At 37.6% G+C, this 27,147-nt stretch overlaps 1 protein-coding gene across 3 annotated transcripts in view; it reads left to right on the forward strand.

Annotated features, from left to right (window-relative positions):
• Positions 1-779: 779 nt before the first annotated feature.
• The window catches only part of SREK1 (splicing regulatory glutamic acid and lysine rich protein 1), a 42,215-nt gene continuing 15,847 nt past the window's right edge, over positions 780-27,147 (forward strand). The window contains exons 1-8 of one of the 3 annotated variants that reach the window (XM_064438319.1): positions 780-1,022; positions 10,059-10,192; positions 17,928-18,043; positions 19,431-19,595; positions 20,312-20,490; positions 21,056-21,186; positions 22,671-22,785; positions 25,371-25,490. In XM_064438319.1, the coding sequence (XP_064294389.1) occupies positions 862-1,022; positions 10,059-10,192; positions 17,928-18,043; positions 19,431-19,595; positions 20,312-20,490; positions 21,056-21,186; positions 22,671-22,785; positions 25,371-25,490 (1,121 nt within the window). In that variant the 5' untranslated portion in view covers positions 780-861. Of the gene's footprint in view, positions 1,023-10,058; positions 10,193-12,908; positions 17,639-17,927; positions 18,044-19,430; positions 19,596-20,311; positions 20,491-21,055; positions 21,187-22,670; positions 22,786-25,370; positions 25,491-27,147 lie in introns of those variants that run through there. The other 2 variants (XM_064438320.1, XM_064438322.1) reach the window with 2 other exon arrangements.

Consider the following 27,147-nt stretch of genomic DNA (forward strand, 5'->3'; position numbering starts at 1 on the left):
TCAATTTTTAAAGAGAACTGTAACTCCAGGTAAAATCAATTTAATTGGGATAGATTCTTAGTCAAATTGTAACAAATCCATTAACAACATCTTCCATTAGAACCCATTCCTGTTTAACTATAGTTAGGGTGTTTGCAGGGGTTTATCCCCTAGGGTAATCAAACCGCTTCTATTGAACTCTGCTACCAAAGAGCATTTAAATGTGACATCTGTTTCTTTCTTCTGTTTCTTGTGGGCATATTTTAATTTGCTGGCAGAGTGCTCAGTAGATTTCATGCCAAATCAATTAATGGGCCCAACCCTGCCCTGCTACAGGTGGGGGTTATACTTGTATCCAGGCTTTTTGGTACTCTAGGTTTAAACAAGAATCGTTTTGCTTTGCTGAAAGAAACCGGGTAGGGAAGTGCTGGGGCCGTGTGAATGGCCCTGGTCCCCCATAGCCTCGTCGCCTGTGAGCCCTTCCTGAGGGGAGACCGGGGGCTATGCTCCCGGTAACGGCAGGGCCGCCTGCGCCGCCCGCGCTCCTTTCTAGGCGGTGCCGAGGGCCGCGCTGGACCCGCCCTGGCAACGGCGGCCCGGCGGGCTCCGTGGGAAGCCAGGCCCTTCCCGCCGCGGCCGAGCTGTGGACGGGCGGCGGAGGCCGGGTGGGGCGAGGGTCACGCGCTGTCCCGGAGCCGCCGCCGGCGGCGGACGACGGGCTGTATACCCCGAAACTCCTCCAGGGAGCAGTCGAGTGCGCCGCTAGAGCGTCCGCGCGGTAGGACGCTCTAGCAGGCGCCGCGCGCTCGCCTCTGTCGTCGGGTCCGCCTCTCGGGCAGTGTGTGGTACAGCCGCGAGCGGAGCGGCTGTGCGGGCTCCGCCATGATGAACAGCGGTGGGATTGGGGTGCCGCTAGGCTTCCCCCTGGGTCCCACGTCCGTCATCCAGGTCACCAACCTCTCCTCGGCGGTGACTAGTGAGCAGATGCGGACCCTCTTCGGCTTTCTCGGAGATATCGAGGAGCTACGCCTCTATCCCCCGGAGTAAGTGGGGCCCGCGCCGGCCGCCGGAGCGTAGAGCCTTAGGCGAAGGAAGAGGGCTAGAGGGGCCGGGCGGGTGGAGGGAGGGCAGCGGCGGTGGGCCCTATGTGCCATCTTGATTGTGGGCACCGGAGCGTCCTGCACGGGGACACGGTCACGTGGTCCCACCCCTTTGTGCGGCGGCAGCCGCAGGGGAAAGGCGCTTCGCCCGGACTTAAGATGGCGGCCCTGGGCGGCGGGAGCAGCCGCGGCCTCCGGGGCGGCGGCGTTTGTGTGCCGTGGCGGCGGCAGCGCTGCCCCCGCCCGCCCGCCGTGGGGTGCCGGCACCGGGTTGCAGCCGGAGGCCTGGCGAGAAGCGTGTTCCCAGACTGCCCTGCAGCGCTTCCCGGGCGCAGGTCTTTCCCCCCCAGCTTTTCCTGAAAAACCCCTTTCTGCGGTGTATCTTTCTCTTCCCTCGGACCGAGTGAGGGGGGTCGGGCGAGAGAACCCCCGACCTGACCTCTGCATGGCTGCCCTGCCCGGGCCGTGCGGGTCGGCGGGACCAACTCTTTTTTTTGTTTGTTTGTTTTTTGGTGTTCTGTTTTGTTTTAGGTTTTTTTTTGGGGGGGGGATTGTTCGAAGGGCTCTGTTCTCCGAGTAAGGGCCCCTCGAACAGATGCCAAAATAGCTATTCAGAGAGGGACGGAACCTGCCATGCTTTGTGCTCAGAAATGCTCCTGATAAGGTGTGTGCAGTAAACGAAAGTTGATAACGGGCACTACACGTTTCTCTAAATTGTAGCTGTTCTCATTGCGTCAGCTGCATGTGAAGGATGCACTCTGAGGGCAGATATTGAGGTTTGCAAACTAAGTATTGTTTTTCCCAAGCAGAGAATGATCAACACAACGAGGGAGGAAAAGAAATCTAATTTTTCTCATTTCATCTGTTGTACTGGGAAGCAAACGACAGATGTGTCCTTTCAAACCATTTTTCTTTCTTCTTATGAAAGTTAAATGGAGTAGTAGAAAGGGGAGGGAGTCATTCACATCCAGATACTTCAATTTTGATACAAAGAAGGTGCTCAGACAAATAAAATTTCAATTTTAAAAACTAAATAGCAAAAAAGTTGATATTTATCCATTTTTATGTTATTATATTACATCTGAGTGGGTTTGAATGAGGATCGCTAAGAAAAATAAAATATGGTTTAATATGCATATAATGTATATGTAGTAGTATCTGTTCATGTAAATATATGCTTAAAACAGCTTTACTGCATTTTAAACACTCTTTAATAGAATGATGGTGATTTTTATACAGTTTTCCAGAGTTTTACTCTGGGACTTGTTTCCACACTTGCTGCTTAATACACTTGAGTATTCTCACTGCATGTATTTATTGTCATAGCTCTTGTTATTTTTCACTAAGTTATATAACAGATTTTAAGGCAAATAGATACCTTTTTGACATTCATACACAAATAATGTTTGTGCCTATGTATAAAATTTTGCCACTGTGTGTATACCCATAAAATATTAATGTCCAGTACCGTAGTAGGGTTTGACTTGGTAATGTCAAGGTTATCATGCTATAAACATCAGTTCTAAGTGATTAATTTTGATTTCATTGATTGGATGCAGGATCGCGATTACTCATTTTGCACTTGGCTTTATTTACAGTTTTTTATGTGTAACTTGTAGAAAGATGGATTTTCTTGCCTATATTTATGGACATTTGACCGTTCTTTCAAATTATTACTTTGGAAAAAAGTTAAGTATTTACTCTGGTGCCCTTCTTGTGAAACAAAAAAAGGCATACTTCCTGTTGACTCTTTGAAAATATATTTGAATAATATTATGATAAATTCAGAAAATAATGTTTCATTCACAAGTGCAAAGGAAGCAAAGGTGTCCCAAGCAAAGAGATGCTACAATAGATGTCTGCAATTTGTTAAAATAATTTTCTGCTACTATTTTTTCCTTAAGTATTTAACAATTTCAGGCCTAGAGTTTTAAAAGTTAGTTCTTTCTATTCATTCAGTTAAAAGGGAAATATGCTTTTTACATTAAAATCAATGTCAGATAAAAATCATGTAATCTCAGTCTTACCGTTAAAAACAATTCTGTAAGAAATCCGGCATTCCAATGGATTCTAAAGCATCAATTTTGCTGCCTTCATGGAGGAGGGGAAACTCACTTTTTAGTCCGGATTCTAGATGAAAAAAATACTTCAGTAAGTTGAATTAGTGAACTCCAGGTCTCATGGATACTGACAAGTGAATGACAAATATTAATAAGCTCTTTTAAATTTATTTCATGCTGAGGAATAAGAGGAAGGTGACATAGTAGCTTTCAGTCATCCAAGAGTATTTGTTTTACCGCTCCTTGCAGAATGACCTAAAGCCAAACGCATCTAGATAATTTATAAAACCATTAAATAGCACTGGCTCTGAAATTGAGCCCTGGGGAACTCTGCTGGTGACTGGCCGATAGCCTGATGTGACCCCATTTACTATACATCTTCAAGCCCAACCCATCGGCCAATTGCTCACCCAACATATTATGGACTTGTCTAGATGTGTGCTGGATATTCTATCCAGACAGTACCAAAAGCTTTGCTAAAATCCAAAACCACCACATCTACTGGCTTCCCTTGGTCAGCTAGACGGGTTGCCTTGACATAAAAGGAAATTAGGTTGGTGAAGCAGGACTTCCCCTCATGAACCTGTGCTGGCTGTGACCAATGACTGCGTTGTCTCTCAAGTGTTTTTCAGTAACTCCCAGTGTAACCTCCTCCATAATTTTACTAGGTACAGAAGTGAGACTGACAGGCCTGTAATTACCAGTCTTCCTTCTTCCCCTTCTTGAAAATTGGGACAATATTTGCCAGCTTCCAGTCGCCTGGGACCTCTTCAGAGTGCCAAGACTGTTGAAAAGTAATGGAGAGAGGTCCCACAATAACATTGGCCAGCTCTTTCAGTACTCTGGGATGTACCCCCTTGGGCCCCATAGATTTACGTGCATCCATGTGGAGCAGCAAGTCTCAAACAAGTCTCATTCTGGTATTTGTGCATTAACTTGGTCAAGGGCATGCATCATTCTGCAGCATTGCTCTTGCCAATTTAATTTGGTTTTGAAATATTTTTCCCATTCTTGGAAGATGCAGCTTTCCATGTTAGCTTTGGATTATAATTTTTTTTACTAGTACTGTGATATTTTGCTCTGTCAGAGCAATCCAAGAGGATTGCAGAAGTGGTGAATTTCATCAGGTGATCATTTCCATCTTACAGGAAATTCTTTTGATAGCACTGTTCCACTGTCATTCATTGTGCAACAGCCTACCACTGACGGGAATGAAAAAGGGGAAGGTTTTTGGCTAACTAGGGAGTGAACATGGTGTCTCTGGTGCCTATAGGTTTTCTGCTTCAGTGACTGCGAAGTACAGGGCTATGCTGTCATTGTCTGAACTAACATTTTTAGAGAGAAGAGGTTTTTTACCCATTTCCTATGTTTTTTCCTGTCATTAACATGTACCTCTATTTTAAAGCATGCAGCAGAGAATTTCCTTAAACTACAAGGAATTCTCAGTTGCTGAGTATAATTATTTACAGATTGTACTAAATAGAAAGCGTGTTGATGTTAGTTTACTTAAAGTTCTTGTAAGTTTGCAAAATGTGGAGAGGAAGAGAGAAATCACCTCTGTTTTTTTAACACATTAAATAAAATGCAGGCTCTTTAACATGACTCTTCAGTATTCACAGCAACCTTCCTGAACCCAGTGACTTTCCCCAGCAATTAATACCTTAAGACTGTCATTTTAAAGCAGCAATTTTTGTTAGGGTCCTTTATTTTATATCTCTGATTGGGAGGACTTTTTTTATTAATCTTGAGTTAAATCATGCTATGCTTTTTGGTATTGGTAGTTTGTCACTTCATGTTTTATCTTCATAATGAAAACCCTTTAGTTTCTTCAGTCACTGCTAATCAGGCATCCCTTTAAGAAGGATGGATTCCATACGTGCCATGTTCCTGAAAGGCTTGTTCTCTGTGGGGAAGTTTGTGTCTTGTGTGTTAGAGGCTTTCACATGTCATGCAGATGGCAGTAAACTGCAAGTAGTCCACCTTCAGATTCAGTGTTGAGGGCATTGGAAACTCTTGGTACTGAAGAAGTTTTTTCCCTGTGGTCATCATCCCAATTTTAGCTACTTGTCAGTGAGGCTTCATTGGTGCAGAAAGCAATATTTTTAAATTGAAAAGCCATTAACATGAATCATCTTTGAGTGAGTCAAAGGTGCTTGTTACTGGTGGCTGTTGTTTGTATTTGCTTATTTTCTTACAAGAAAATTTCAAATTTCACTTGATAGTACAACTATATACTCTTCTGCTCTCTGGAAGTTTTTCAGTTACAATTTTAATCTAAAAATTGAAAGCACCTATTTGTGGGCCTTGAATAACATCAGTAAACGAGTGTAAGTTATGTGGAGGTGGCAGTATGGTTGTTTTTTTTTCTTTAATCCACTCATTTCACTCTTAATTTGTATTGGATTATCAGATCTTAGAGACCAGCAGAGTTTATCTTCTATTATGCTGCATCTGTCTGCTGTACTGGATTAACCTTGTTGGTCACTGGTGTAAGAAATTTGCACAAGAAACTTGGACTTCGTGAGAATTTTTTAATCCCCTCCTTGTAAGACTTGTCTCTTAAAGACTGCCATAGGTGGCTTTCAGTGCTCCAAGACACCGTTTATTCCACTTCATTACCAAGCTTTGTGGTCATCTCTTCTTCCCTGGCCCATAAACAGAGCTTTAACCTTAAGAAGGATATTCAGAGACCCTTTGAGAATTTGACCTTTTTTTTTTCCCCAATCAACTTCATATAAAAAGTGCTCAGAAATGAAAGTACTGGATGATTGTGAAATCCTTTCAGAAAATATGATTTTTGTGTTGTTTGTGTTCTTTATTTACTTGTATGTGTAGTATTTTCCCTTTTGCTTACATCTTGAGGAGAGCAGGATGATTGAATTGCAGGTTTTTAATTTTACCAGATGAGTTCTGGTTTATTCCTGAAGCTAAAGACTTAAGTATTTTAAAGAAAAGTTATGGGTGTATATGAAAATTACTTGGAAAATTATGGTTAGGTAGGATTAAAAAGTCAACAAGAACAGAAAATGATACTATGACTACAGCCTGTATAAGAGAATTAGTTTATGTACGAAGAATGTTACTACACCAGGGCCTCCATGTGGATTTACCACTTCTTTGTAGAAGAGGGTGGCTTTAGTGGGGCTTCACTGTCAGCTAGAATGTCACAAAGTCTGAGGAAAAACTGCTGAAATTTTGAATACCTGTGTATGGTCCTGATTTGGTTAGGAATTCAGATCCCTAAATTCCTAGTTGGGAGTGGAGAACTGTGGTCACTGTACAACAAGAGCTCCTCAGTTTGCCATTTGCAAAACTTCCAGTGCTTACTCAGTTTTCTCAAGTGGGAGTACACAGTGGCCATTAAGGACGTAGGAAGGAGGCCTCCTGCAAGCCTGCATGTGCAAAAGATCTCCAAGAAACCACACTTCCATGAGGATGCTGGGATTTGATTATGCAAGAGCATGAGAGAGGGTATACTGTGTTCCCTGCTCTGTAGGATATTCCTGAAACTTTTGTCTCTTTGTTGTGTGTTGCTTTTAACACGCTAAAGTTACTTACATTTAAATTTACAAAATGTGTTCAAGAAGGTATTAATTTGGTGCCTTTCTGTTGGCTGTTTAAACAGACTTTTGTGAGAAGATGAAGGATGGCTCCTTTTTCTCACAGTTCTGAACGAGACTGAGACCAGTTTTTATAGATCGCTTTCTGTTTGCAGTACAGTTGAAATCTGAAGCTGGTTTGCAGGGTGTGACAGGTCTTTTGCCTTGGGTATGTCCTCCAGTGTGCCAGCCACTCATACAGCTTAGAGTTGTTTTTCGGTTTACTAAGAGACCAGTGATGTCTGTAATCAGATTCTTAGTCCCAGTCATGCTTTTGTGTTATGCTTGTCACCCAGCTGAAATCTGTGTTTCAGAGAAGCCTTCAAAATTACATTCATAGCAGTAAGCCTTCAAATATGGCTGTAAGATGATTTTTGAACAGCTAAATATTGAAAAGCTTTATTGAGCAACAATTGGATTTTTGCAGAATGAGTTGTTTCAAAGCAGGGAGGCACAAAATGTCTCCGTTAGGTGTTGAAAGCCCTGCTGTTTGCTTCTGGGTGGTCTGGAGTGGTCTTGGAGGCTAGAATACACAAGTGCTTCTTAGACATTGTTATATCCTGTGGTTACTGCAGTATAGATGAGGCCTTTGAGATAAAACACACAGAGCCTTATTTTAATGTGATCTGCACAATTATTCCATAACATCTTATTTTGATAAGTTATTAATTTCTGATGTCTACTTCACCACCACCACCCTGAGAAAATCTGGACCCTTAGAAGAATCTTGTGTAGCTTTTTTTTTATTTTTCACTGCAGCTTTCTGAATAGGTCGTTATTATGAAATGTCTTTGGTTCGTTGTTATTCCTTTGGGAGATGGACGTTACTGTTTCCCTTCGACGTAAAACAAAACCAACAGAAACATCTGAATACTGTTTAGATTTTTATTTTCTGTTTGAGTTTTCTTGCTTTTCTAAAGAAACTGTATTATAGTAACCTTGAATCAGAGATGTAGGAGTTGCTTGTTTGCATTGGTGCTTTGTAATCCTAGAATGAAGACTATGACTCTACCTCAATTCAGCCTCAGAAAAGGTTAGCAGAAAAAAAATGGAACAAAAGGAATTAAAACAGCACAGGACTTTTCTGTTTTAAGAAACTTCTTAAGAAGCCTGCTGGGGATGTTTAGGAGGCCCACTTTGTAAAATGAGATAACTCAATCACTGTGAAACCTTTTGGAATTTTAGATCTTTTGCATCTTAATAATCTCCCTGATGCAGATGCAATATTGATGTGTTTTCAGCAGAGGTGGTCTCCTTATAGAGAATTTCTCCTCCGTAACCTTCAGAAAACATTTTGTACAAAGACTTCTTTTTAGAGCCTCATTTGCAGCAGTGTTCTTGATGTTAATATTTTTTAACATACTTTCCACATAGCTTTTGTGATTGAAATCCACAAAATACTCTCTTCCCAAGGAGAAGAATGTTATAAAAAATACACTTGTCAGAGCTGGATTTTTTATGGGGCCTGGAACTGCCTGGAACAGAATTATGTTCTTGAGTTAGCAATGAAAACAAAAAAAGGAAAAAAACCAGGAGATGCTAGAAGTCTTCAACAGTCTGGACCACAGAATCTTCAGTGGAGGCTTCAGCTGTTTAGGTTGTAACACTGTCATGTTTGTTTAAAAACAAACAACAACAACAAAATGAAAACACCTTCTCCTCCCAACTGCAGCAGACAGACCCCCACTTCCACCCTCCCAGCAACAAACCAAACAAAAAACCCCCTGTGGTCATAAAAAAATTTTTTTTTTCAGTGAGTGAAGTCTGGCTCTTCAGAATATGTAAGATTAAAACTTACATGCAAACATTTCTGCTGAGTACTGAGAAAGTCATAGCTTGCTGTCCCCTCTGATGTTGGAAACTGTTCTGAACCAAGACTTTACAGGTGACTCAGAAGCCATTCTATACAATTATTTCCTTCCTGACTGTGGAAACTTGAAACTGAAAACATTGGCCACTACCAACAAAATAAATAGGCAGAAGAAAAGTCGTCATCTTGCAATGTTTTTCTGAATTGTATACGGTTGACTTTTATATTTATGTGTCTCCCACTCCCTGTTTATATTTGCCTCCTCAGTATACGTTTTCACAGAATTTTCCATCACAAGTGTTTCTGAATGCCATTCTGAAGTTGGTCAGCTCCCTAGATATTTTGCCTACATGTTACCTTGCTGGTAACCAGAAACATACCAGTCTGCCTGCCTTAGACTAACTTATTAGTTTATTTATGCAATTAATATGGTGAAATAATATGTCTAAAACTTCTGAGCTTGTATTTAAATAGTCAAGTCTAATTAATTCCATACAACAACTTTGGGAGTACCTATTTGGAATTTGAGGAACTACAAGATGGGTTGGGCTAAACTTGAACTGCTTCCAGAAGGTGACAAGTGTTCCTGTTTGAGTTGAGGGAGGGCCAGGATGAAAGTGTATGCAATGTACTTTCCATGAGTTACTGCTTTGGTAGAAGACAGATGGTCTTTTCAGATGGAAATTGCTGATGTTCCAGCAATATCCTATTCCATTCTCTCTTTGAAGATTTCACCTGTACTTCCTTCATATGAATAAACTGATTCTCTAAAGATTATGAACCTTGACTAGAGAATGCATTTTTTAAAGCAGACTTTGGTTTTGATCAAGATTACAGTGTATGTGTGTTGTTCTTTCTGACATCTCTGTTGGTATACTTTCTAATGGAAAAGCAAATTTCTAATTGTCTTCCTCCTCCTGGCCAAATAGTGAATTCCTCCTGCCTCCTTCAGTGTTATCCCATGCTACACTATGCCAAACTAAGGCAGATGGTAAAAAGGACTTTAGTTACGTTAGTGAACTAAGACCTAACATTAGAAAGAACTCTCAACAACTGCTTTTATCTTGGAAAGAATTAATGAAACTACTTTTATGAAGACCCAAGAGAGAGTATTGGTTATTATGTGCTAACATCTGAAGGACCCACTGAAAAATAACTGGGCTTGGTGTTTGACTTTCCTGAACACGGATTATTTGGAGGAAAAAATATAAACTATAAATTATTTACTTGGCAAATGTGTCATGTAAATACGCTACTTACAATAGTAATTTGGAATGTACTGGTCAATGTGTTTAGCAAGATTATGAAAGAAAATTAGTGTTGTTAATTTGGATTTTGGCTTTCATGAATTTCCATTAAAAAGGAGAAGGTGCTATGCTCTGCTTTTTCCAGTGATATAGTAGGCAAGTTAGTACTAAAACCTATTTTTTTTATTATGGGGTAATAGTTAAAAATACATGCATGCAATTATTTGATGTGACTAATTGTTTTTTTTCCTTTTATCTTGCAGCAACGCACCTCTTGCTTTTTCCTCCAAAGTATGTTATATTAAGTTTCGTGAAGCATCGAGTGTTGGTGTGGCACAGCATCTAACTAACACGGTTTTTATTGACAGAGCTTTGATAGTTGTGCCCTGCGCAGAAGGTTGGTATTTTAGACATTTTTCTGTAACGTTGGTCATTGTCGTGTCTGCTAATTGTTCTAAGCTGCCCATGTCAAGAGGTGGTGCTCTGTTGTTATTTTAATTTATTTTATTGCTTTTTGAAAAGTCTTGAAACAAAATTGAAAATTGAATGAAGAAACCCAGTTTTATAGATTTAATTGAAATTCAGCATTAGAAAAAAAGGCAGTTGACTTAAATTAGGATAATTCAGTTTTCCGTAGTTATTAAATATTTTGAAGGAAAATAAGGTAAAATAATTCCCTTCATGGTTTGTATTGGCAAGGTTATTCTCACACAGAGTTCTCACTGAAGTCAATGGAGCACTGAAAAGATTGGGCAATTATCTGGCACCAATAACACTGCAGTTTGGATCTTAATGTGTCGCATTTGGTGTGGTGCTTTTTTTGTTTTGTTTTGGTGGTTTTTTTTTTTAAAGGTACTGCTTATTTGTCAGTTTTTTTAGACTGAATCCCAATTTTGTTTTGTAGACATCTGATATATGCATTTGGCCATTTTAGATTAACCTAATCTAAAATACTTAGCATTCATAGTGATAATTACTGCTTGAATATAAATATTTACCTGCTGGTTTAATTTTAAAAATTCAGTTTTCCCTTCTTGTTACTGTGAAAAGTGTTACGTTGTATGCCATAAAACGGCTTTCTTTTGTATACTGTTCCTCCTTTTTGGTTTTAGATATCTCTTTAAAAACACAATGATCTGTACAGAATGCTTCAAGTGTACAATATTTCTAAAATTTTTAATCAAATAAAATGCTTGGTGAATACTAAATTTACAAGCGTTCCTTTAACTAGCTTTAAGGCCATACTTTTTCAGATGTGTTGAATATAAGGTAGTTTGTGTTGTTAGTGTAATATCCAGATCTGAATATGGTTAGATGAATCATGGCTCTATGGTAAGCGTATCGCTGGAGTTAAGCAGAGCCCCATTGACTTCACTGGGATCATTGTGGAATTTAGCATCTGCCATTTGGTTCTGGACTTTTTGCCTCTTTGGAGTGGAAATACTCTAGCTGGTGGAGTGAACCTAGCTTCACTTTGAACATGGTAGCTGTTTTGCCTTGAAAAAAAAATTTAGAATGATTGAACCATAAAGTACAGCAATTCCAGAAATAACCTCCTAGAAACATAATTTTTCTAACGCAAGAGTCAGGTTTTGTTTCAGAAAACACTGTTGACTTCTGGAGTTTGTTAAAGCTGGTCCCGGAGTGCCATTTTTTGGCACGTTTGCCACATTGTGATTTGGATAGTATGAGATTAGTGCTGCTGTAACAACAGTCTGGGATGTTCCTAGCAAACTCTGACAAGTCTTCCAAATTTCATAGAGTCTCCAGGTACTTTCACTAAAGGCTATATTGACCTACAGTATACTGTCTATTCTTGTAGCCTTCTTCAAAGGGTCATATGGCACATATATTTGTCTTTGTGAAGCCTAGAATTCTAGTTGCTTTTATGCCTTGATTTGGGGGGTTTTGGTTTTATTTTTTGAACTTGTCTTAAACCACAAAGAGGATCTTGCTGTATCTACTTGAAGCTTTGTAGAGGCTAATGGGACCAGAGTCCTTATTATTGAAAAATTGCCCCTAAATAATTGAGTACAAATTATTAAGGATCTTAGTTTTACGTTTCATTGAAAAGACCTTAACACTGGTTCTGTGTTGGCAAAGAGGAAAGATTGGCACCTAATGACTGAAAAATACTTCCTGGTGTTTTTCTTGTGATGAGATCACTGCCTGATTTGATATGGCAACAAGCGGGTAAAGCTACATTTTCTCTGGATGGTAGACAATGAATAGAAGGAGCATAAAATCAAAGTCTGACAAATCTTTTTCCCACCCCATTTGTAGCTGACGTGTTAGGTGAATCTGAGAAAACATATTACAGAAAAATTGTCACTGTTCAAAATCATTCTGGACCCCACAAAGATTTGTGCATAATTAGGTGGACAAGTGACTGGGTTATGAGGTCAATTTTTTTTTTAATGTCAGAATACTGTTTCCATGTAACTTTGTAACAGAATCACTAATTTTAATTTATAAAGACGTGAATTTATATAGGTTTAACTTTCTGAGGAATTTATTGTGTGGATTAAGTATGGCTTTGGAGACCACAGCGCAAGATTTTTGATTCACTATCATATGATGCATTTTTAATGGAGACAGTGGAGTGTATCATGGGCTTTAAAAGTAGTGATGTCTGTATTCTACCAGGAGGTAAAATTATGTCCTTAGCCAACAGTGCCAGTAATAAAACATCTCATGCGCCGAATCGAACATAGATGAGAGGTAGAACAGAACTTTGAAAAATTGGTTTTAGAAACCAGAATAAAATCTGAAATTTGGAGTGTATTTTAACAGTGGTAAATCAAGGGAATATGAGGAGTCACTACACAATGAAAACAGTGTTAATTTTGTGACATTTAGTAAACAATTTAACAAAAATGTAATTGTAAATGAAGTAATATTATTAAGCTGTCAAAATATGACTTTTCTGTGTGTGTATTGGTAGGTTTTTCTTTAAACGTTATACTTTGAGAATGCAAAGGTTGAAAGATAAACAGATGCCACCCTAATCATTCTAAATTTTATGTCCACATTATCTGGTAGATGGATTTTGACTATTAATTTGGTTTTGTATGTTTTCTCTGTGTGATATTTGTGCATTATTAGATGACTAGACTGGCCAAGGCAGACCTGTTACACTTGCCTGAGTTAGGCATTGTTTGCCATGCCACTAAACCTGCCGCCAAGTGAAACCTTCATGGGGGAAATGAGATCGAAGTCTGGCCTGCTGAAGATGGACGCCCTGTCTCTGTTTTTATTTTATTTTGCTTTCTTTCCTTTGTTTCTTTTATTTTTATTTTTATTTTATTTTGTCCCTTTTTTTATTTTGTTCTGTTAAATCTCTTTCCCTTGTACTTGTGAACTGGTACTTCAGTGGTACTTCAATGGTGTTTTGTAAAGGGTTCAGAGTGTTTCATTTTGAAATTGACTTGAAGCTGCTTATGAATGGTGGATGGTATACACAGAATTTAGAATATGATTAATTTTTATTATGTGAATTACAGATAAATTTGATTTGGAATACATTTAAGCATCTAAATTCAACAGATGAGCACATTATGTCAGAAGACAGAAACAGTGAAAAATATATTAGTTTTAATATATTGGTTAAGACATTCTTTCATATGTTATGCTGTATGAGTTTATCTTGGAAAAGGGCAGTTGAAACTCTTACTTCTGGAGAAACTGGCTTTACAAAGTAAAGTCATGATTATTTCTCTCCTGTTTTTCCTCCTCTCAGCAGAGTAGTTTTGGTTTAGGTTGCATGGTCTGTTTAAAAGAAGGCTTACTATTTATGTCTAATACAAAGAGTTTAAAAGAATTATTTCTGAAATTGAACATTCATGAATATTGAATGTCATGAAATACTTGTTTGCTTCTGATGAAACCTTGCTCCAGTGAAGTCAGTGGCAGTAAGATTTCATCCTTTTGTTTTTGTAATTTTCAGGAAGATCTGTTTACCACTCATAAGTACAAATGCTGCCTGAAGTTTTGGTTGGACTGTGTTACGTGAGGCATATTGTCTTTTAACGCTGTTATTTGTGGGAACACTGAATCAGTTCTCTGTGTGTGTGTATGTATGTGTGTGTATATTGCACTTTGACATGCTCCAGTGGTGGTTATTTCAAGAGGAGTTTTTTTAAAAAAAAAAAAAAAGAAAAAAAAAAAAAAGTGTCTTCTCAGTCATCTCACAGTCTCAGAAGCCCTGGCAGTTGATGCTGGATTGATTGAGAAGGTTCTCCTCCTTAAATGATGTTCTTCCTTCTTGTGAAACGGAAGTCCTGAAACAGAAGTGATGGACCAGGTGGTCTGCCTAGTCCTTCAGGCATTGCTCTTCCCAGCCAGCTGTGCTGGGATCAATTGGTTTCACTTTGGTAATGAACCAGGCTGTGCACTGCAGCTGGGAAGAGCTTTGTTTTGTGATCTCTGTTGGATTTAGCTGTAGCAGTTGAGGTAATTGCCAGTAGGTGTAATCTTTTTAATCTCTGCTCCTAAATCCAATAAGAATCATGAATTGGATTGCTTGAAAATTATTTTATTTGTAAGTGTGCATTTTCCATTGATTTAAAATAGCAGGAAAATAACAATTCCTTCAATTATGTTTAGAGTAGATGTAAACTGTTAAGTATTTTTAAAACCAGCAAACTTGCTTATTGCAGAAGCAGTTTGCAGGGGCAGGGAGAGGATTAACCATGTAGTTTTAGTACAAAGAGTAGGAAATTAATTTCTTCTGAGCACTTGCAGGGCAGATAAAAATACTGTAATTACTCCTTGCTTAATGCACGTACTTCTGTTCAGCAAATGCATTCTGGTATGGCCTAGGTTGACTAGGGCTCTTAAGTACTTTGATGATACAGAAAAGTAACAATCATAACTGCTATTTAGGACAACTGTACATTTCATAAGTAACATAAAATGTCTCTAGGCAATGCAGAGCTCATCTGCATCTGCTTCCAGATTCTTTTGCAAAGTGAAGAATCAATAAATGATCATTGAATCTGTAGTTTACTAAGCACAAGAGCTTCTAAGAAATCTTTCTAAGGATGTGGTATAGATGTGGCATATTTATTTTGTCTGTTTCCCTCTTTAGAAAACAAATATCTTTACCTCATTTCCATTCAGCATTTAAATGCCATGCGTTTAAAAGCTGAAACAGTTATTCTTAAACTAAAGTGCCTTAATTTGTTGTGATATACCCACATGCTTTGTTTTATCTTTGTGGGCATGTATTCCTTTTATAAATAAATTCATGGAGATAAAACTCCGAAACTTAAAAGCCTGTAACTCATGAGATCATGTGGCCTCACATATTAATTTCTTTTTCAAATCTATATAAAGAACAGCAAAGTAAATTTGCAAGATACTTCAGGTTTTCTTTCTTTTCCCCACAACAGTTTGTTTTCTATAGAACTGTTAAAAAGTTTGACCTGGTCTTAAAAACTGGAGAATGGTCTTTTCAAAAGACAGTGTCTTTGAATATACAGGCAAATTTTCAGGGTTTTGTCTTTAGAGATAGACCCTTTCTCGTTCTTGAATGAAATAAATGGACCATTGTTTGTGGCATGGAACTGACCAACTAGATTTTGTATTTAAAATAAAACATTACATTGCTGAAGGACCAAAGTGTTCTGGAAATAATACTGCTAAACTTTACAATTTAGATACAAATGTTATTCATTCTTTGAACTGCTATAACAGTGCACTGAACCGAAAGTGTTCAGTGGATTCCTTGAGTGACATTTGAGCAAATGAATAATTCCAATTATTTCAGTAAGAGGACCCATATACTTAAAGTTTAGGCTTGTATTTAAGTACCTTTCTGAACTTGACTCATTGTCTGTTTAGTTATGTGCCTAACTCAGTTCCTATTTAAAAGAGCTGAGTGCCTAAACATCTCTTAAGTTTATCTGGTTAAGTGTATATTGAATTGGCTTTATGTAAGCGCATACTTAAATTAGGCATATACTTATGTACATTAGTGACTGAGGATCTAAATTAGAATGCAGACACACCACTTCAGGAGCAGTTTCTGCCATTGGATTTTCTTGAGCCATGTCTGTTGATCCTGTAGAAACTTGCATGAGTATCTAGTTACTTGCAAGATGCTAGCAGTTCAGGATAAGGTCCGGTTCATTAGTCATTTGAAAACACTTAAGTATTTTGATTTTCAGAAGAACTGGTACATAATTCTATGCCTAATTTGCATGCACAGCTGCTGGGACTGTATATTCAAAAGCCTATTAGTTAGCTACATATTAGGCAGGATATGCAGCAAAGTACCTGTTACTCATGAGCAGTCAGGCAAATCAGGTACACCTCTCATTGCATGCCTGACTTCAAAATGAGATCTGTAGAGTGCTGATCATTGTGATGATGACTCAGATTCATGCATGTTTTTTAAAAAGCCCTGGAAGTCGTTATTGCACAGTTAATTCTTAAGCGCTAATTATTTTCCTATTTTTCTCCTTTAGATAGCAAAATCAAGTGGTTTGTTACATGTTAAGGAGCAAGGTGCCTCAAAATTTAACATAAATTAAATAAATGTAAATAGGAAGCATGAGGAAAAAAATGGGTACTGTTATTTTATCTTTTTTATTCCACCCATGCTACATATAAATTAAGTTTCATTTAGATTTGTTTTGTCCTTTGGTCATATCCAACTGTAACCCAGTCCTTGCTGCAGATCTGTAGAACAGGTTTGCAACACTTCTTTCTTATTTTTATTTTTTTTTGAAGTAGTATGTTTCCTGTTGGGTCTATTGAAACTTGTATAGCTAAATCTGCACAGTGTTTTTAAAAATTACCTCATATTTTCCTTTTTGATAAGAATATTTATATATTAATTTTTAAATCCTGAAATTAGGGGGTTTATAGTTGAAAGATGCAGTTTGAACCAAAGGAGTAAAAGACACTGGCAGAATATTTGTATATCCCTTGACTTTAAAACAATGTTTAAATAAAAGCATTTACTTTACTGAAGTGCATGAGGTAATACAAAAGGGCTCAGTTGGATAGCATATATACAGTTATACCAGTAATTTTGAATAGATCATAGACACCTGGTATAATTAGAACTTCCTTTTGTAGTTTTTCAGTTTAGTGTTTCATGTTTGTACCAGTTTAAATTCTTCAGTTGTAATCGTAATCATTTAACTATTAAATCTTTTGATTTTTGGAGATTTTGGGGGGTTCGTTTAGCAGTCTAATTGTGACTAACATTGAACGAAACCTGCATTTAATTCAGATTAGATATTACTTAAACTTTTAGCATGACAGGGAATATATTTGAAAGAGTAGGAAATACATATTTTGGGAAGACAGAGCTTGCTTAGCTGATCAGTTACAATTTTCTTCAATCCCAGTAAATATAAAGCTAATTTATCAAAGTTTCAGATAAACTGAGGGGACCTAGAATGTGAGACAGTACAAAACTAAATTTTTTCTGCCCTCCCTCCTTCACCTCCAACTTCACTTACTTGTAATATGTATTTTGTGGAGTCACAGTAGTTCAATAGTTTTTATTTTGTTTTTATTCATTTTTACATCCAAAGTAGGTAGCACCAGAGGAATAAAAAAAAAAGCACAAATTTTAGTTAGCACATACTTTGTTTTTTCTTTCTTTTTTTTTTTCTTTTACTGATTTGGTTATTTGCCATTTCTGGGGATTAAACTTTAAAAAATGTTCTTCTTTTCTGTATCTGATGTTCTGTGTGCTATTAGTGATGCAGCCAACACGAACGGTTGTCATGTGTAAAACAACTTTCGATCACCGCGAAAACACCGCCCTGGGAAAGCGTCCATGCTTGATATCGTTTGGTTCATGAACATTAAGTTTCCAGTACAGGTGACCCATAGCTCAAAGTGTTAAATAATTGTATACATTATTCAGTTTTTAAAATAATAATCCATTAATGAGATTGCTAGTCTTTGAAGTTTTGCTCACGTTTGTTTTTCCTAGTAGAGCAGGGTAAAAGGAAAAACTTAAGTTCTTATTTGTTTCTTTGTAAGGATCTGGTAGATAGATTCATTGTTATTTATTATGTTTTTAAATGCAAGGGTAAATTGTAAAATCATAGAAAGAGTAATGTGTGTAGTGTTCCAACTCTGTGTAATGCTTTCATTTGCTTCTTCAGGTAAAATCCCAGATGAAGCCAAAGCCCTTTCTCTGTTGGCGCCTGCTCCTACTATGACAAGCCTGATGCCTGGTGCAGGGTTGCTTCCTATACCTACACCAACCCCTTTGACTACAGTAAGTAAAATTCAGTTGCTGTTTGATTTCTGGTTTCATCTATACTCATTAGCCTTTTCTGTGTTCAAAGAACAAGAACTATCTAATCCATGGATGTCGTTCTCTTGTATGCTAGATCAGTGAGGGTTTAGGTGTGGTGCCTCTTTTGAGGGTCTATCACAAGATATCTATGCAGTACCTTTTCTGGGTTTTTCTTTCAGATTATTGTTTTGCAAAATAGTGGATAAATACTGGTTCTGGTTTTGTCCATAAAATGGACAAATGTTATCCTTCCCTAGACCCATTAATTAGGTCTAGTGGCAGTGCTATCCAGCTTCTAAAAATTTGTTAAAACATAATAGTTAGATTGACACAGTTCTTCATGGAATATTTAAATGCTGCATTAAGATGCTTTTACATGACACTGCTATGACATGGCTTTTGACTGTTCACCTAACAATGTTTTCATTACAAAGGCATAGGAGCTAGCTGCTGCTGCTTCTGCTCAGTTCCCTTTTGCATCTGTAAGCCCTTCTTCACATCAGCAGGTTGCTGTGACCTATTCGGGAAAAATGTCGAGTTAAAATGGAGTGGTTTTCTCTTTTGTTACATAAAAAAAAATTACTGGTGGCTTGTTAAGAATTTCTCATGCTTGTTAGAAAACTTGTTTGCTGAAAAGGCAGTTGCTTTTTCGTTTGGGAAATAAAATTCAAACCAGGAACTCAGCAGACCAGTTTAGTAGTGATTTTTAAGTGACTTTTTTAAAATAACGTTCCCCAGGAGAGATTTCAATTCCCAGTTCCCACAATGAGAGCTGTACTTTTCTCATTCTCTAGGAAGTGACTGTGTTTGTAAGGAAGGAGCTTACACTTAACATCCTTCACATTTCAACTGTAATTAATCTTGCCTTACCTGGTGTGTTTGTCCAAAAGGTACTTTACCTGTCCCTTTGATGGACTGATACCTATTACAGAACAAATGGGCCCTGGGCACTGCAAATTCCATTCTTCCCCTGCTGGACAAGGGCTCAGCAGTTCCTCATCTACTCCTAATAATTGTGGCAAAAAAATAAGAGTATTAGCAGTGCCTGAAGGCATCTTACTCAATTTGATTTACTGCAAGCATTAGAAATCTAAGCCTGTATGTTTTTTGTTTGAGATACTGCATCCCTGGCCAGATGTCTTTGATAAGACGTTAACAGATACCCCACAGAAAATCTTAACTATAGAAGATTATTTATGTGTAGATTTTTATTCTTTTAAAAAAGTGCTCAGCTGGGCTCTTAAAGTATTGCCTATACTAATTCTATTTATTTTTACAGAAATGCACAAGGCAGGCAAGTATTACAAGTGATGTATCTCCCACCAGTGCTTGGTTGCAAAGCATCTCTTATTTTCGTGTTTTCCAGCTCGGCGTTTCACTTGGCACTTTGGGGGCTATACCAGCAGCAGCATTGGACCCTAACATTACGGCACTGGGAGAAATACCACAACCACCAATTATGGGGAATGTGGATCCATCCAAAATCGATGAAATCAGGAGAACAGTCTATGTTGGAAACCTGAATTCCCAGGTAGCTTTTTTTGTGTAATGGAAGGTGTAGAATTGTAAATTATGAATTCTAATCTTACATGTTAAAGAGTTTTTTTTCAGTTGATAACAATAGGAATTTCGACAACAACAACAAATGTTCGTTTTGGTTACTGATCATGTTTCAAATTTTGAATGCTTCTGTCCCAGTCAGATCAGACCAGACTGTGGAATTCATTCTGTCAGGATGCCAAAGAAATCACACTGTAGCTGAATTCAAGAAACTTACTTGGTGTGTTGATTAAATGTCCGGCTGGGCTGTGTTAGCTGAGCAATGCCTCAGAAGTAGAAAGCTAGTAGAAAAACTTGTAATAGCTAAGTCTTACAATATTGTTTGGCTTTTTTTTCAGTTGATCAAAATGCACAGTCAATAGCTTGGACACAGGTGTGTAAGGAAATTCCTCATCGATTATTTCAAATGAGTTGCTGGAAAAGTGCAAAATTCTGTGCAAATGCTTTTTTTAACCTAGCTGTAGGACTTGAGGGCTTGTGGTTCCACTATTGTCAATTGTAGTATATTCTTTAGATTAATGGAAGAAAAAATACCTGTCTTAAAGTGTAACATTACGAAATTGGTGTCACCTGTGTAATAATGGTGAGGGATCTTTCCATGGTCTGTAGCTTGTAGATTACCTGATAATTGCATAAGTGATTTTCATTATGTATTTTACTTCAGCTGAGCTCTTTCACTCTTTCTAGACTACAACAGCAGATCAGCTACTTGAATTCTTTAAGCAAGTTGGAGAAGTGAAATTTGTGCGAATGGCAGGTGATGAGACGCAACCAACACGATTTGCTTTTGTGGAATTTGCAGACCAAAATTCTGTACCTCGAGCTCTTGCCTTCAATGGAGTTATGTTTGGAGACAGGCCACTGAAGTAAGAAATTAATTATCCATATTACTTTTGAATTTTGTATCCTTACACATTCATGACTCTGCACATGAATGTTTGTTCAGTGTAAGAACCAGTTGTTAACAAACTGGAACATTTTTGTAAACTCCAGTTTCAAGGTTGGGCATAACTTTCTCTGAGAAGAATATGGACAGCATTGAGTAAAATGTATTTATATTTAATCTTGATGTAGTAGAAGCTATAATAGTGAAAGATTCTGCAAAGTCCTTAGTACTAATTAAGCTTTCTATATATGTATGTAATTAGTAGGCCTTAATGTAGAGATTTGATCTGAAATAGAGAAAGAGATTCCTAGACTTCTAATAGAAAATATTTTAACACAGAAATATTATGCTGTATTTATGTAAAAGTGGTAAGATTTGAAAGGAAATACTTAGAATGGATGAGTGTTAGGACAAATCTGTAGTTTTGCTGAACTTCGAAGTTTTTAGTCATACATGGAAGTTGAGGTGTTTTCCTTTCTTAGTTGTTTTTCATTTTCCCTTTTCAAGTGTTTGAGAGTTAAAGTTTTTATGTTTCCTTAATTTAGAATAAATCACTCCAATAATGCGATAGTGAAGCCTCCTGAAATGACACCACAAGCTGCTGCCAAGGAGCTGGAGGAGGTGATGAAGAGAGTAAGGGAAGCACAGTCTTTCATATCTGCTGCTATTGAGCCAGGTAGGCATATTATGTTCATTACCTAACAGACGTGTTCTGCATGTACCTTGGCATGCGCTTTTAAGAGCATTTTCAAACACAGGAAAAAGGTACTCAAAGGTGAACAGTATGTATTGGAAAAAAAGAAAATAATCAAAATTGTGTTCATGCAACAAAGCAGTGGAATGAAGCTGGCTCTTTATTTTACCATGTCTTATTTTCTGATAAATGCTCACTGACTGTTTTAAAAAATACAAAGTTAATACTAGATTAATACTTAATGTTGCTGCTTTGTAAGTTCAAAGTACTTGCAAACTTTTAAAAGAAAATGCTTTATATTTTTTTTTCTTCTCGCAACCATGAAAGCCATAGTTTCATGGTAAGAAGGGAGCTAGCATGGTTCTGAAAGCAGTAATATTATGCTTTCCTTACCTGCAGCAGGTTAATTATGTCCCTGTGCTGTGCTGGTTTTCATGCTGGTTCAAGACTGTGTGCATCCTCCTAGCAAATGGGATCAGAGAATGAATCTGGGAGGAAACCTACCATATTGTAAAGGATGTTTTTTCATCCGGATTGGTTCCTTGATCTCTGTTAACAGTGAGATGCCAGGTCAAGGAGGAAGGTGATTGTGGGTTAAGAGGTTAGACAGACATTTCAGTGCTGATCTATGCTGACTTAAACTGGTTGCAAAACCACAGCATAAAAAAGATATCAACTTGTTAAGCTTGCAGTGGAGATCCTCCTTTTTCTTTTCATCAGCAAGACTTCGTCGTTCTTCTTACTAACAAACCCAGACATTATCTTACGTAGGTTAGATAGTGTGGGATCTTGAGGGGTTTTTTTGGGGGGTGGGAGAGTATTTTCTGTTGTTTTTTAGGGTTGGAAGAAAAGTAGCTCTAACATTTCCTCAATGTTAAGCAGCAGAACAACAATCTTCTGGAGTCTGAACTGAAGCCTGGTGAGGTCACTGTTAAGGTTTTTTTGACTTCCTGGCCTTTGGATCAAACTTCTCACCCTGTTATCTGCATCCCTTCCTCCCGCAAAGCAATGTTTGAGGAATAAAACTTCAGTATTTGTACAGTGATTGAAATATCTAAAAGTATAGAAAGTACTAATTATTAATATGTTTTATGCTTGTTTACAAAATTATGCCCCCTAAATTTACTCTATTCTTCTCAGGTTATAAAAAAAAAAGGAAAGTAATTATATTAAATAACAGACCAAGAGGAGAACATTGTGCATTGTGGCAGCAACATAAATCCCATTCCTAATAGAGATAGCTGTTTATAATTATCTGGTTTATGTGTACTGCTGCAGGATGGCTGCACTCAGCGAGTATATGCAATGACTTTCTTGGATGTTTCTGAAGGATATTTGCAAAGAAGGAAGATGTGCAAAGAGTAGTCCCCTTGCACTACATGTGGTACATTCCACTTGTGCCACATTGTTAAATGGGATCTTTAAATGTTCTGAGCTTACAGTGCAAAGTGGTTTTTTCCTCTCAGAGTCTGGAAAGAGCAGTGAAAGAAAAGGCGGTCGATCTCGTTCCCATTCTCGTTCAGAATCCAGGTCCAGCTCAAAATCCCGATCTAGAAGGAAAAGATCACACTCAAAACACAGGTGGGTATGGTTTTTATTTTGGACTAAGAGATCATACTGGGGTTTTTTGAATGGTGGTAGTTACTGAGATTTCTTACTGAGTTACAAGACAAGTATCCCCGTAGAGAAGATTACAACTTACACTGAGCAGATCAGAGTAACCAGGAACTTTGTCTCTGAGGAGAGTGTCTTACCCTTTAAATACTAAATGGTTTCAGGATTACCTTCAGTTAAAACACAATAGAAGGTACTTTTTCTGCCATGTGGCATGACCATTTCTATGGTTTCATGGTGCTTTTTCTGCCATGTAGCATCATATAATTTTGTGACCCATATTTTAAAAGGAAATAGTTACCTGTATTTTGTGGATTGAACATGTAGTTTATTGTTAAAACCCTGATCAGATAGGCTGGCTCTTTTTGCTAGTAGCAAGTTCCTGACATCCTGAACTTCTAAACACTGAGTTAACAAATACAGTGTTCTTATTTACTGTACTGTAAATGTAAAGCTATGGTTTTTAAAAGCAGAAGAAAAACGCTTTGGGGAGGAGTTTCGTTCTGCAGATTTTGTTTGTTTTGCTGGATTTCTTCAATTCTGAAACAGGCTTTGTAATATGGGAGGAAATAAAATTACTAGATTGTCCTGAAAATATATCCATTAAGTTTTTTTCCAAGAATGAGATGGTCTTGCTATGTGAGACTTACAAACGCTACCTGAGATGGTTCAGATTCTTTCAATGTCAGGAATGTCTTCTGAGCATTTATGTAATCAATCTAAAGGTATTTGGATATGTTAAGCATTAAAAAAAAAAAAGAAATAATTAAGAACTTATTTGGTAGCTTACGCTTTAAAAAGGTGAGTGTTGTCAGTGTTGCAGCAACAGCTCTGTTGCATCCTTTCATGCATTGTTCTTTAACAAGGCAAATAGAATTCTTTTAGATACAGAAAAGCTGGCCAGAGGGATTTATCATCAGTTATACTACCAAACAAATATATAAGTGCAGGCTTCAGTTTTGCAATAGCAAGACACCACAGTACATGCTATGTAATGACATCAAAATATTGGGTACCTTTTTAATGCAAGAATAGTTTGGTCACTTCCTTATTGCTTGCTTCTCTGCTGTTTTTCTAACTCAGGATGTAATTGAAAAACAGCTTTTGTTTTGTATAACTGCAGTAATCTCAGTACTATTTTGTGTTGACAAAATTGGTTTTTAGAAGATGAACTTGAGTATTTTTGCTTGTGGAAAACTTGTGCTTTAACCAACTGTTGACGGTTATATTTTAGTTTGGAGTTTTTTTCGTTGGTTTTTTTTTTATTTTTTTAAAATGTTTTACTACTGCTACTGACCGTTTTAAGAATATGCTGAAAACAGGCCACTCTGCACTGTCAAGGCAACTTCATCCCTAAGTATAAACTATCCTTACCACTTCCCTGTTTTACTGTTTCATAGAACACTTTTGTGTTTTATAAAACACAGAATAGTTTTCATCTCTATGATATAAAATTTATTCAGGGTCTCATTTTGACTCAGCTGTAATTGATTTGCCCTGTAGTTAGTTTGTATTTCTGTGCTGATAAGTGGAGCAAAGCTGTAGGTTAAAAAAGGTTGCCTCAGCTGACCTCTTGGTACATATTACTCTGTGTCTTGAGCTGCACAAGAGAGGCGGAGCTGGTATTTTTTTATACCTCCCCGTTCTTCAGGATTTATTGAGTATTATGGCCTTTCTGTCTTTGGTAAGTTAAACTTCATGGTACCTTAACCTCAGGCAAAGCAAGCAAAAATGTGTTTTTTTGAAACTTAATGTTCAAATTCAGCTTTTTATTTTTACGTTCCTGGGGAGAGACTATTTTAGAAAAAAAAAAAGTAATTCTAAAATTCTTATTTTTTTCATCAAATCTGCGACTACGCTGTATGTTTATCAGAAGACTTTAAATGGATTTTTGTCAGTGTATCTGCAAATTATTTGGATTCTTTATTTTGCATGTAGTAAGTGCTCATTCTTTTCCTTGAGGGTTTTTATCATTGAAATCCATACTAACAAATCCTTTCAACCAAAAAGGTAACTTGACTAAATGCTGAACCACAGATAGTGGTTTTTTTGTTTTGTTTTGGTTTGGTTTTTTTCAAGTTCATTTAAATTGTAAAGGTGGAGACCAAAGCAAAAAGAGACCAGTTAAAGCCAAATTTCTTCAGTGACCAAGACTGCAATAAGTGACTGAGCCTGGAATAGAAACGAAACATAACTAATTATTTTTACAAGCTGATAGAAATTGTCTATAGTTGATTTTATGCACCATAATTTACTAAGAACAGCTATCCTAATATAATATGAATTTGTATTTTCCAGAATGTTCATGGAGATTATTATGAAGCGTGGGTATTACTTAAATGGTGCATTGCTTCAAAGGAGGGCATATGCACCTGGTGAAGCATAAAGTATCTATATTTGAAAAAATATTGGTAGGCGAGGTATTACTGAGGTGTAACTCTTTGTATAATTTTATGTAATGAGGCAAGATTTATGGTTTTCTTTTGTTGGTTGACCTAATTTTTATGGAGTTTCAATATTAAAGTATTTTTCTTCTGGCATGGTTCATATAGAAGTAGATCTGGCAACAGATCACTCTCAAGACACAAGGACAGACGCAGATCCAGAAGTCCCCTGAAAAAACGGTCCAGGTCTAGGGAAAGGCGGAAATCAAGAAGTCGCTCTCGTTCTCGGTGAGTTCTGTTCCTGAGAAATGATACTGTTCTTCTTAACACACCAGTACAGAGTTTCTGAAAAAATCTAGCAAACCTTTTAGGTCATGGTAAAGGGTGGAATCTCTAAATGCTTTAGCCTGTACCTAGGCTTTGTCTGCTTTGTCTGTGGGACAAAAGCATAGAAAGTAAATTTTAATCCTACCTGTACTGGTTTTGGTTGGGATAGAGTTAATTTTCTTCATAGTAGCTTGTGTGGTGCCTACAGGGGTTAAACCACCACACTGAGGTACCTCAAATTTGATAGTCTAGTCCACATATAAATCAACACGCAAACTGACCAAAACTTGCCAGACTTTAAGCAATAGATTAGGAATGTTCTTGTAGCCTGTGCAACCCGCAGAAAAGTAGATGATGCTTGTTCAATCTATTTCTGTTGAGAAGGTTGGATTCAGGTTGAACTTGGTCCCGCATTCTGAGAACATGTATAAGGTTTTTGTACATGAGCTTTTATTTTTGCCTTTGGCTGTCTCATATTGGCCTACACTGCTGTGGGCATAAATGCATGTGTCTGTTATATGACATATTTGCATTTCAGGATCTAATATACCTATATTTTACCTAGTCTGTTAATCATGAAGTCTGAACATGTAATTGTTGAACTGTGAAATTCCACCAAGAAAATAACATAATTTTCTGAGGGATGAAGTAGTGAATATTCACAAAACAAAAGTGCCTATGAAAGTAGCTTCATGAATGGAAGTCTTGGTACTTTTCTTTGTTTCATCTCTGAAATTCCCTATTCATTTAAAGGGAGCTTCATACTTAGGTTGTGCAGTTCTCTTGATTTTTGAGGGAAGAAGTTTTGTGGGAAAGAGAACTGCAGATTTGTGGACCTCAGTGGAAACAGTAGTAGGCTACATAGCTAGCTGGGCTTTACTGATGGATCCTTTTGATTCTCTGTTGCTGTTGTCTGGAGCTTTTGAAATACCTCCTCACTGGACGGGGCAAGTCCAATGAATTCTCTGTGATAAATTAACTGGAAGGCATTTCTTGGGTCATTGCGAGACTCTTCACTATTGCAGGGATTGTGTGCTGTTTCATGCTTATGATCTTTCATTCCTTCTCTGAGACTTCTCAAGGAGTATTTGCCAAAACCTGTTGGGAACCAAAGTTGTCAGGTCACAGAGCATACAACAGCCTATTTATTAGCAGTTGAGAAGAAAATACAGCTGAACACTTCTTCCATTGAAGAAAGATGGGGGCTGTGTTTAGGACCTTTCATGTGTAAAGGAGTCTCTCTGAGAATTTTTTTAAATCCTAGAATAGGTACCAATACCACTAGACACAGCAACTTCTGTCAGTCTGGTTCTCTTCAACATGTAAAGGCCTACTAACCAGCTTCTCCATGTGCTTTTTCCTGTTTCTTTCTCTAAACAGTGGCTCATTTTCATATGTCATAGAGACAGGTCTAGAAGTCATGTGTCTTTCTGCTAGAAAGGAAAAATGGAGTCTTGCGCTTCCAAATAATCCTATTCTAAAATGTGCTCTACCAGCCAAAACTGTGATCTAATCAGTTTCTGTTTAGCTTGGTGACTAGAACATCAGTTGGCATTTTACTCACTGTTGTTCTTTTTATGAACATGTGTCATTCTGCCTCTCCCAAAGAAGCTGACTT

This window comes from Phalacrocorax carbo, chromosome Z (genome assembly GCF_963921805.1).
Source record: "Phalacrocorax carbo chromosome Z, bPhaCar2.1, whole genome shotgun sequence".
Classification (NCBI taxonomy): domain Eukaryota; kingdom Metazoa; phylum Chordata; class Aves; order Suliformes; family Phalacrocoracidae; genus Phalacrocorax; species Phalacrocorax carbo.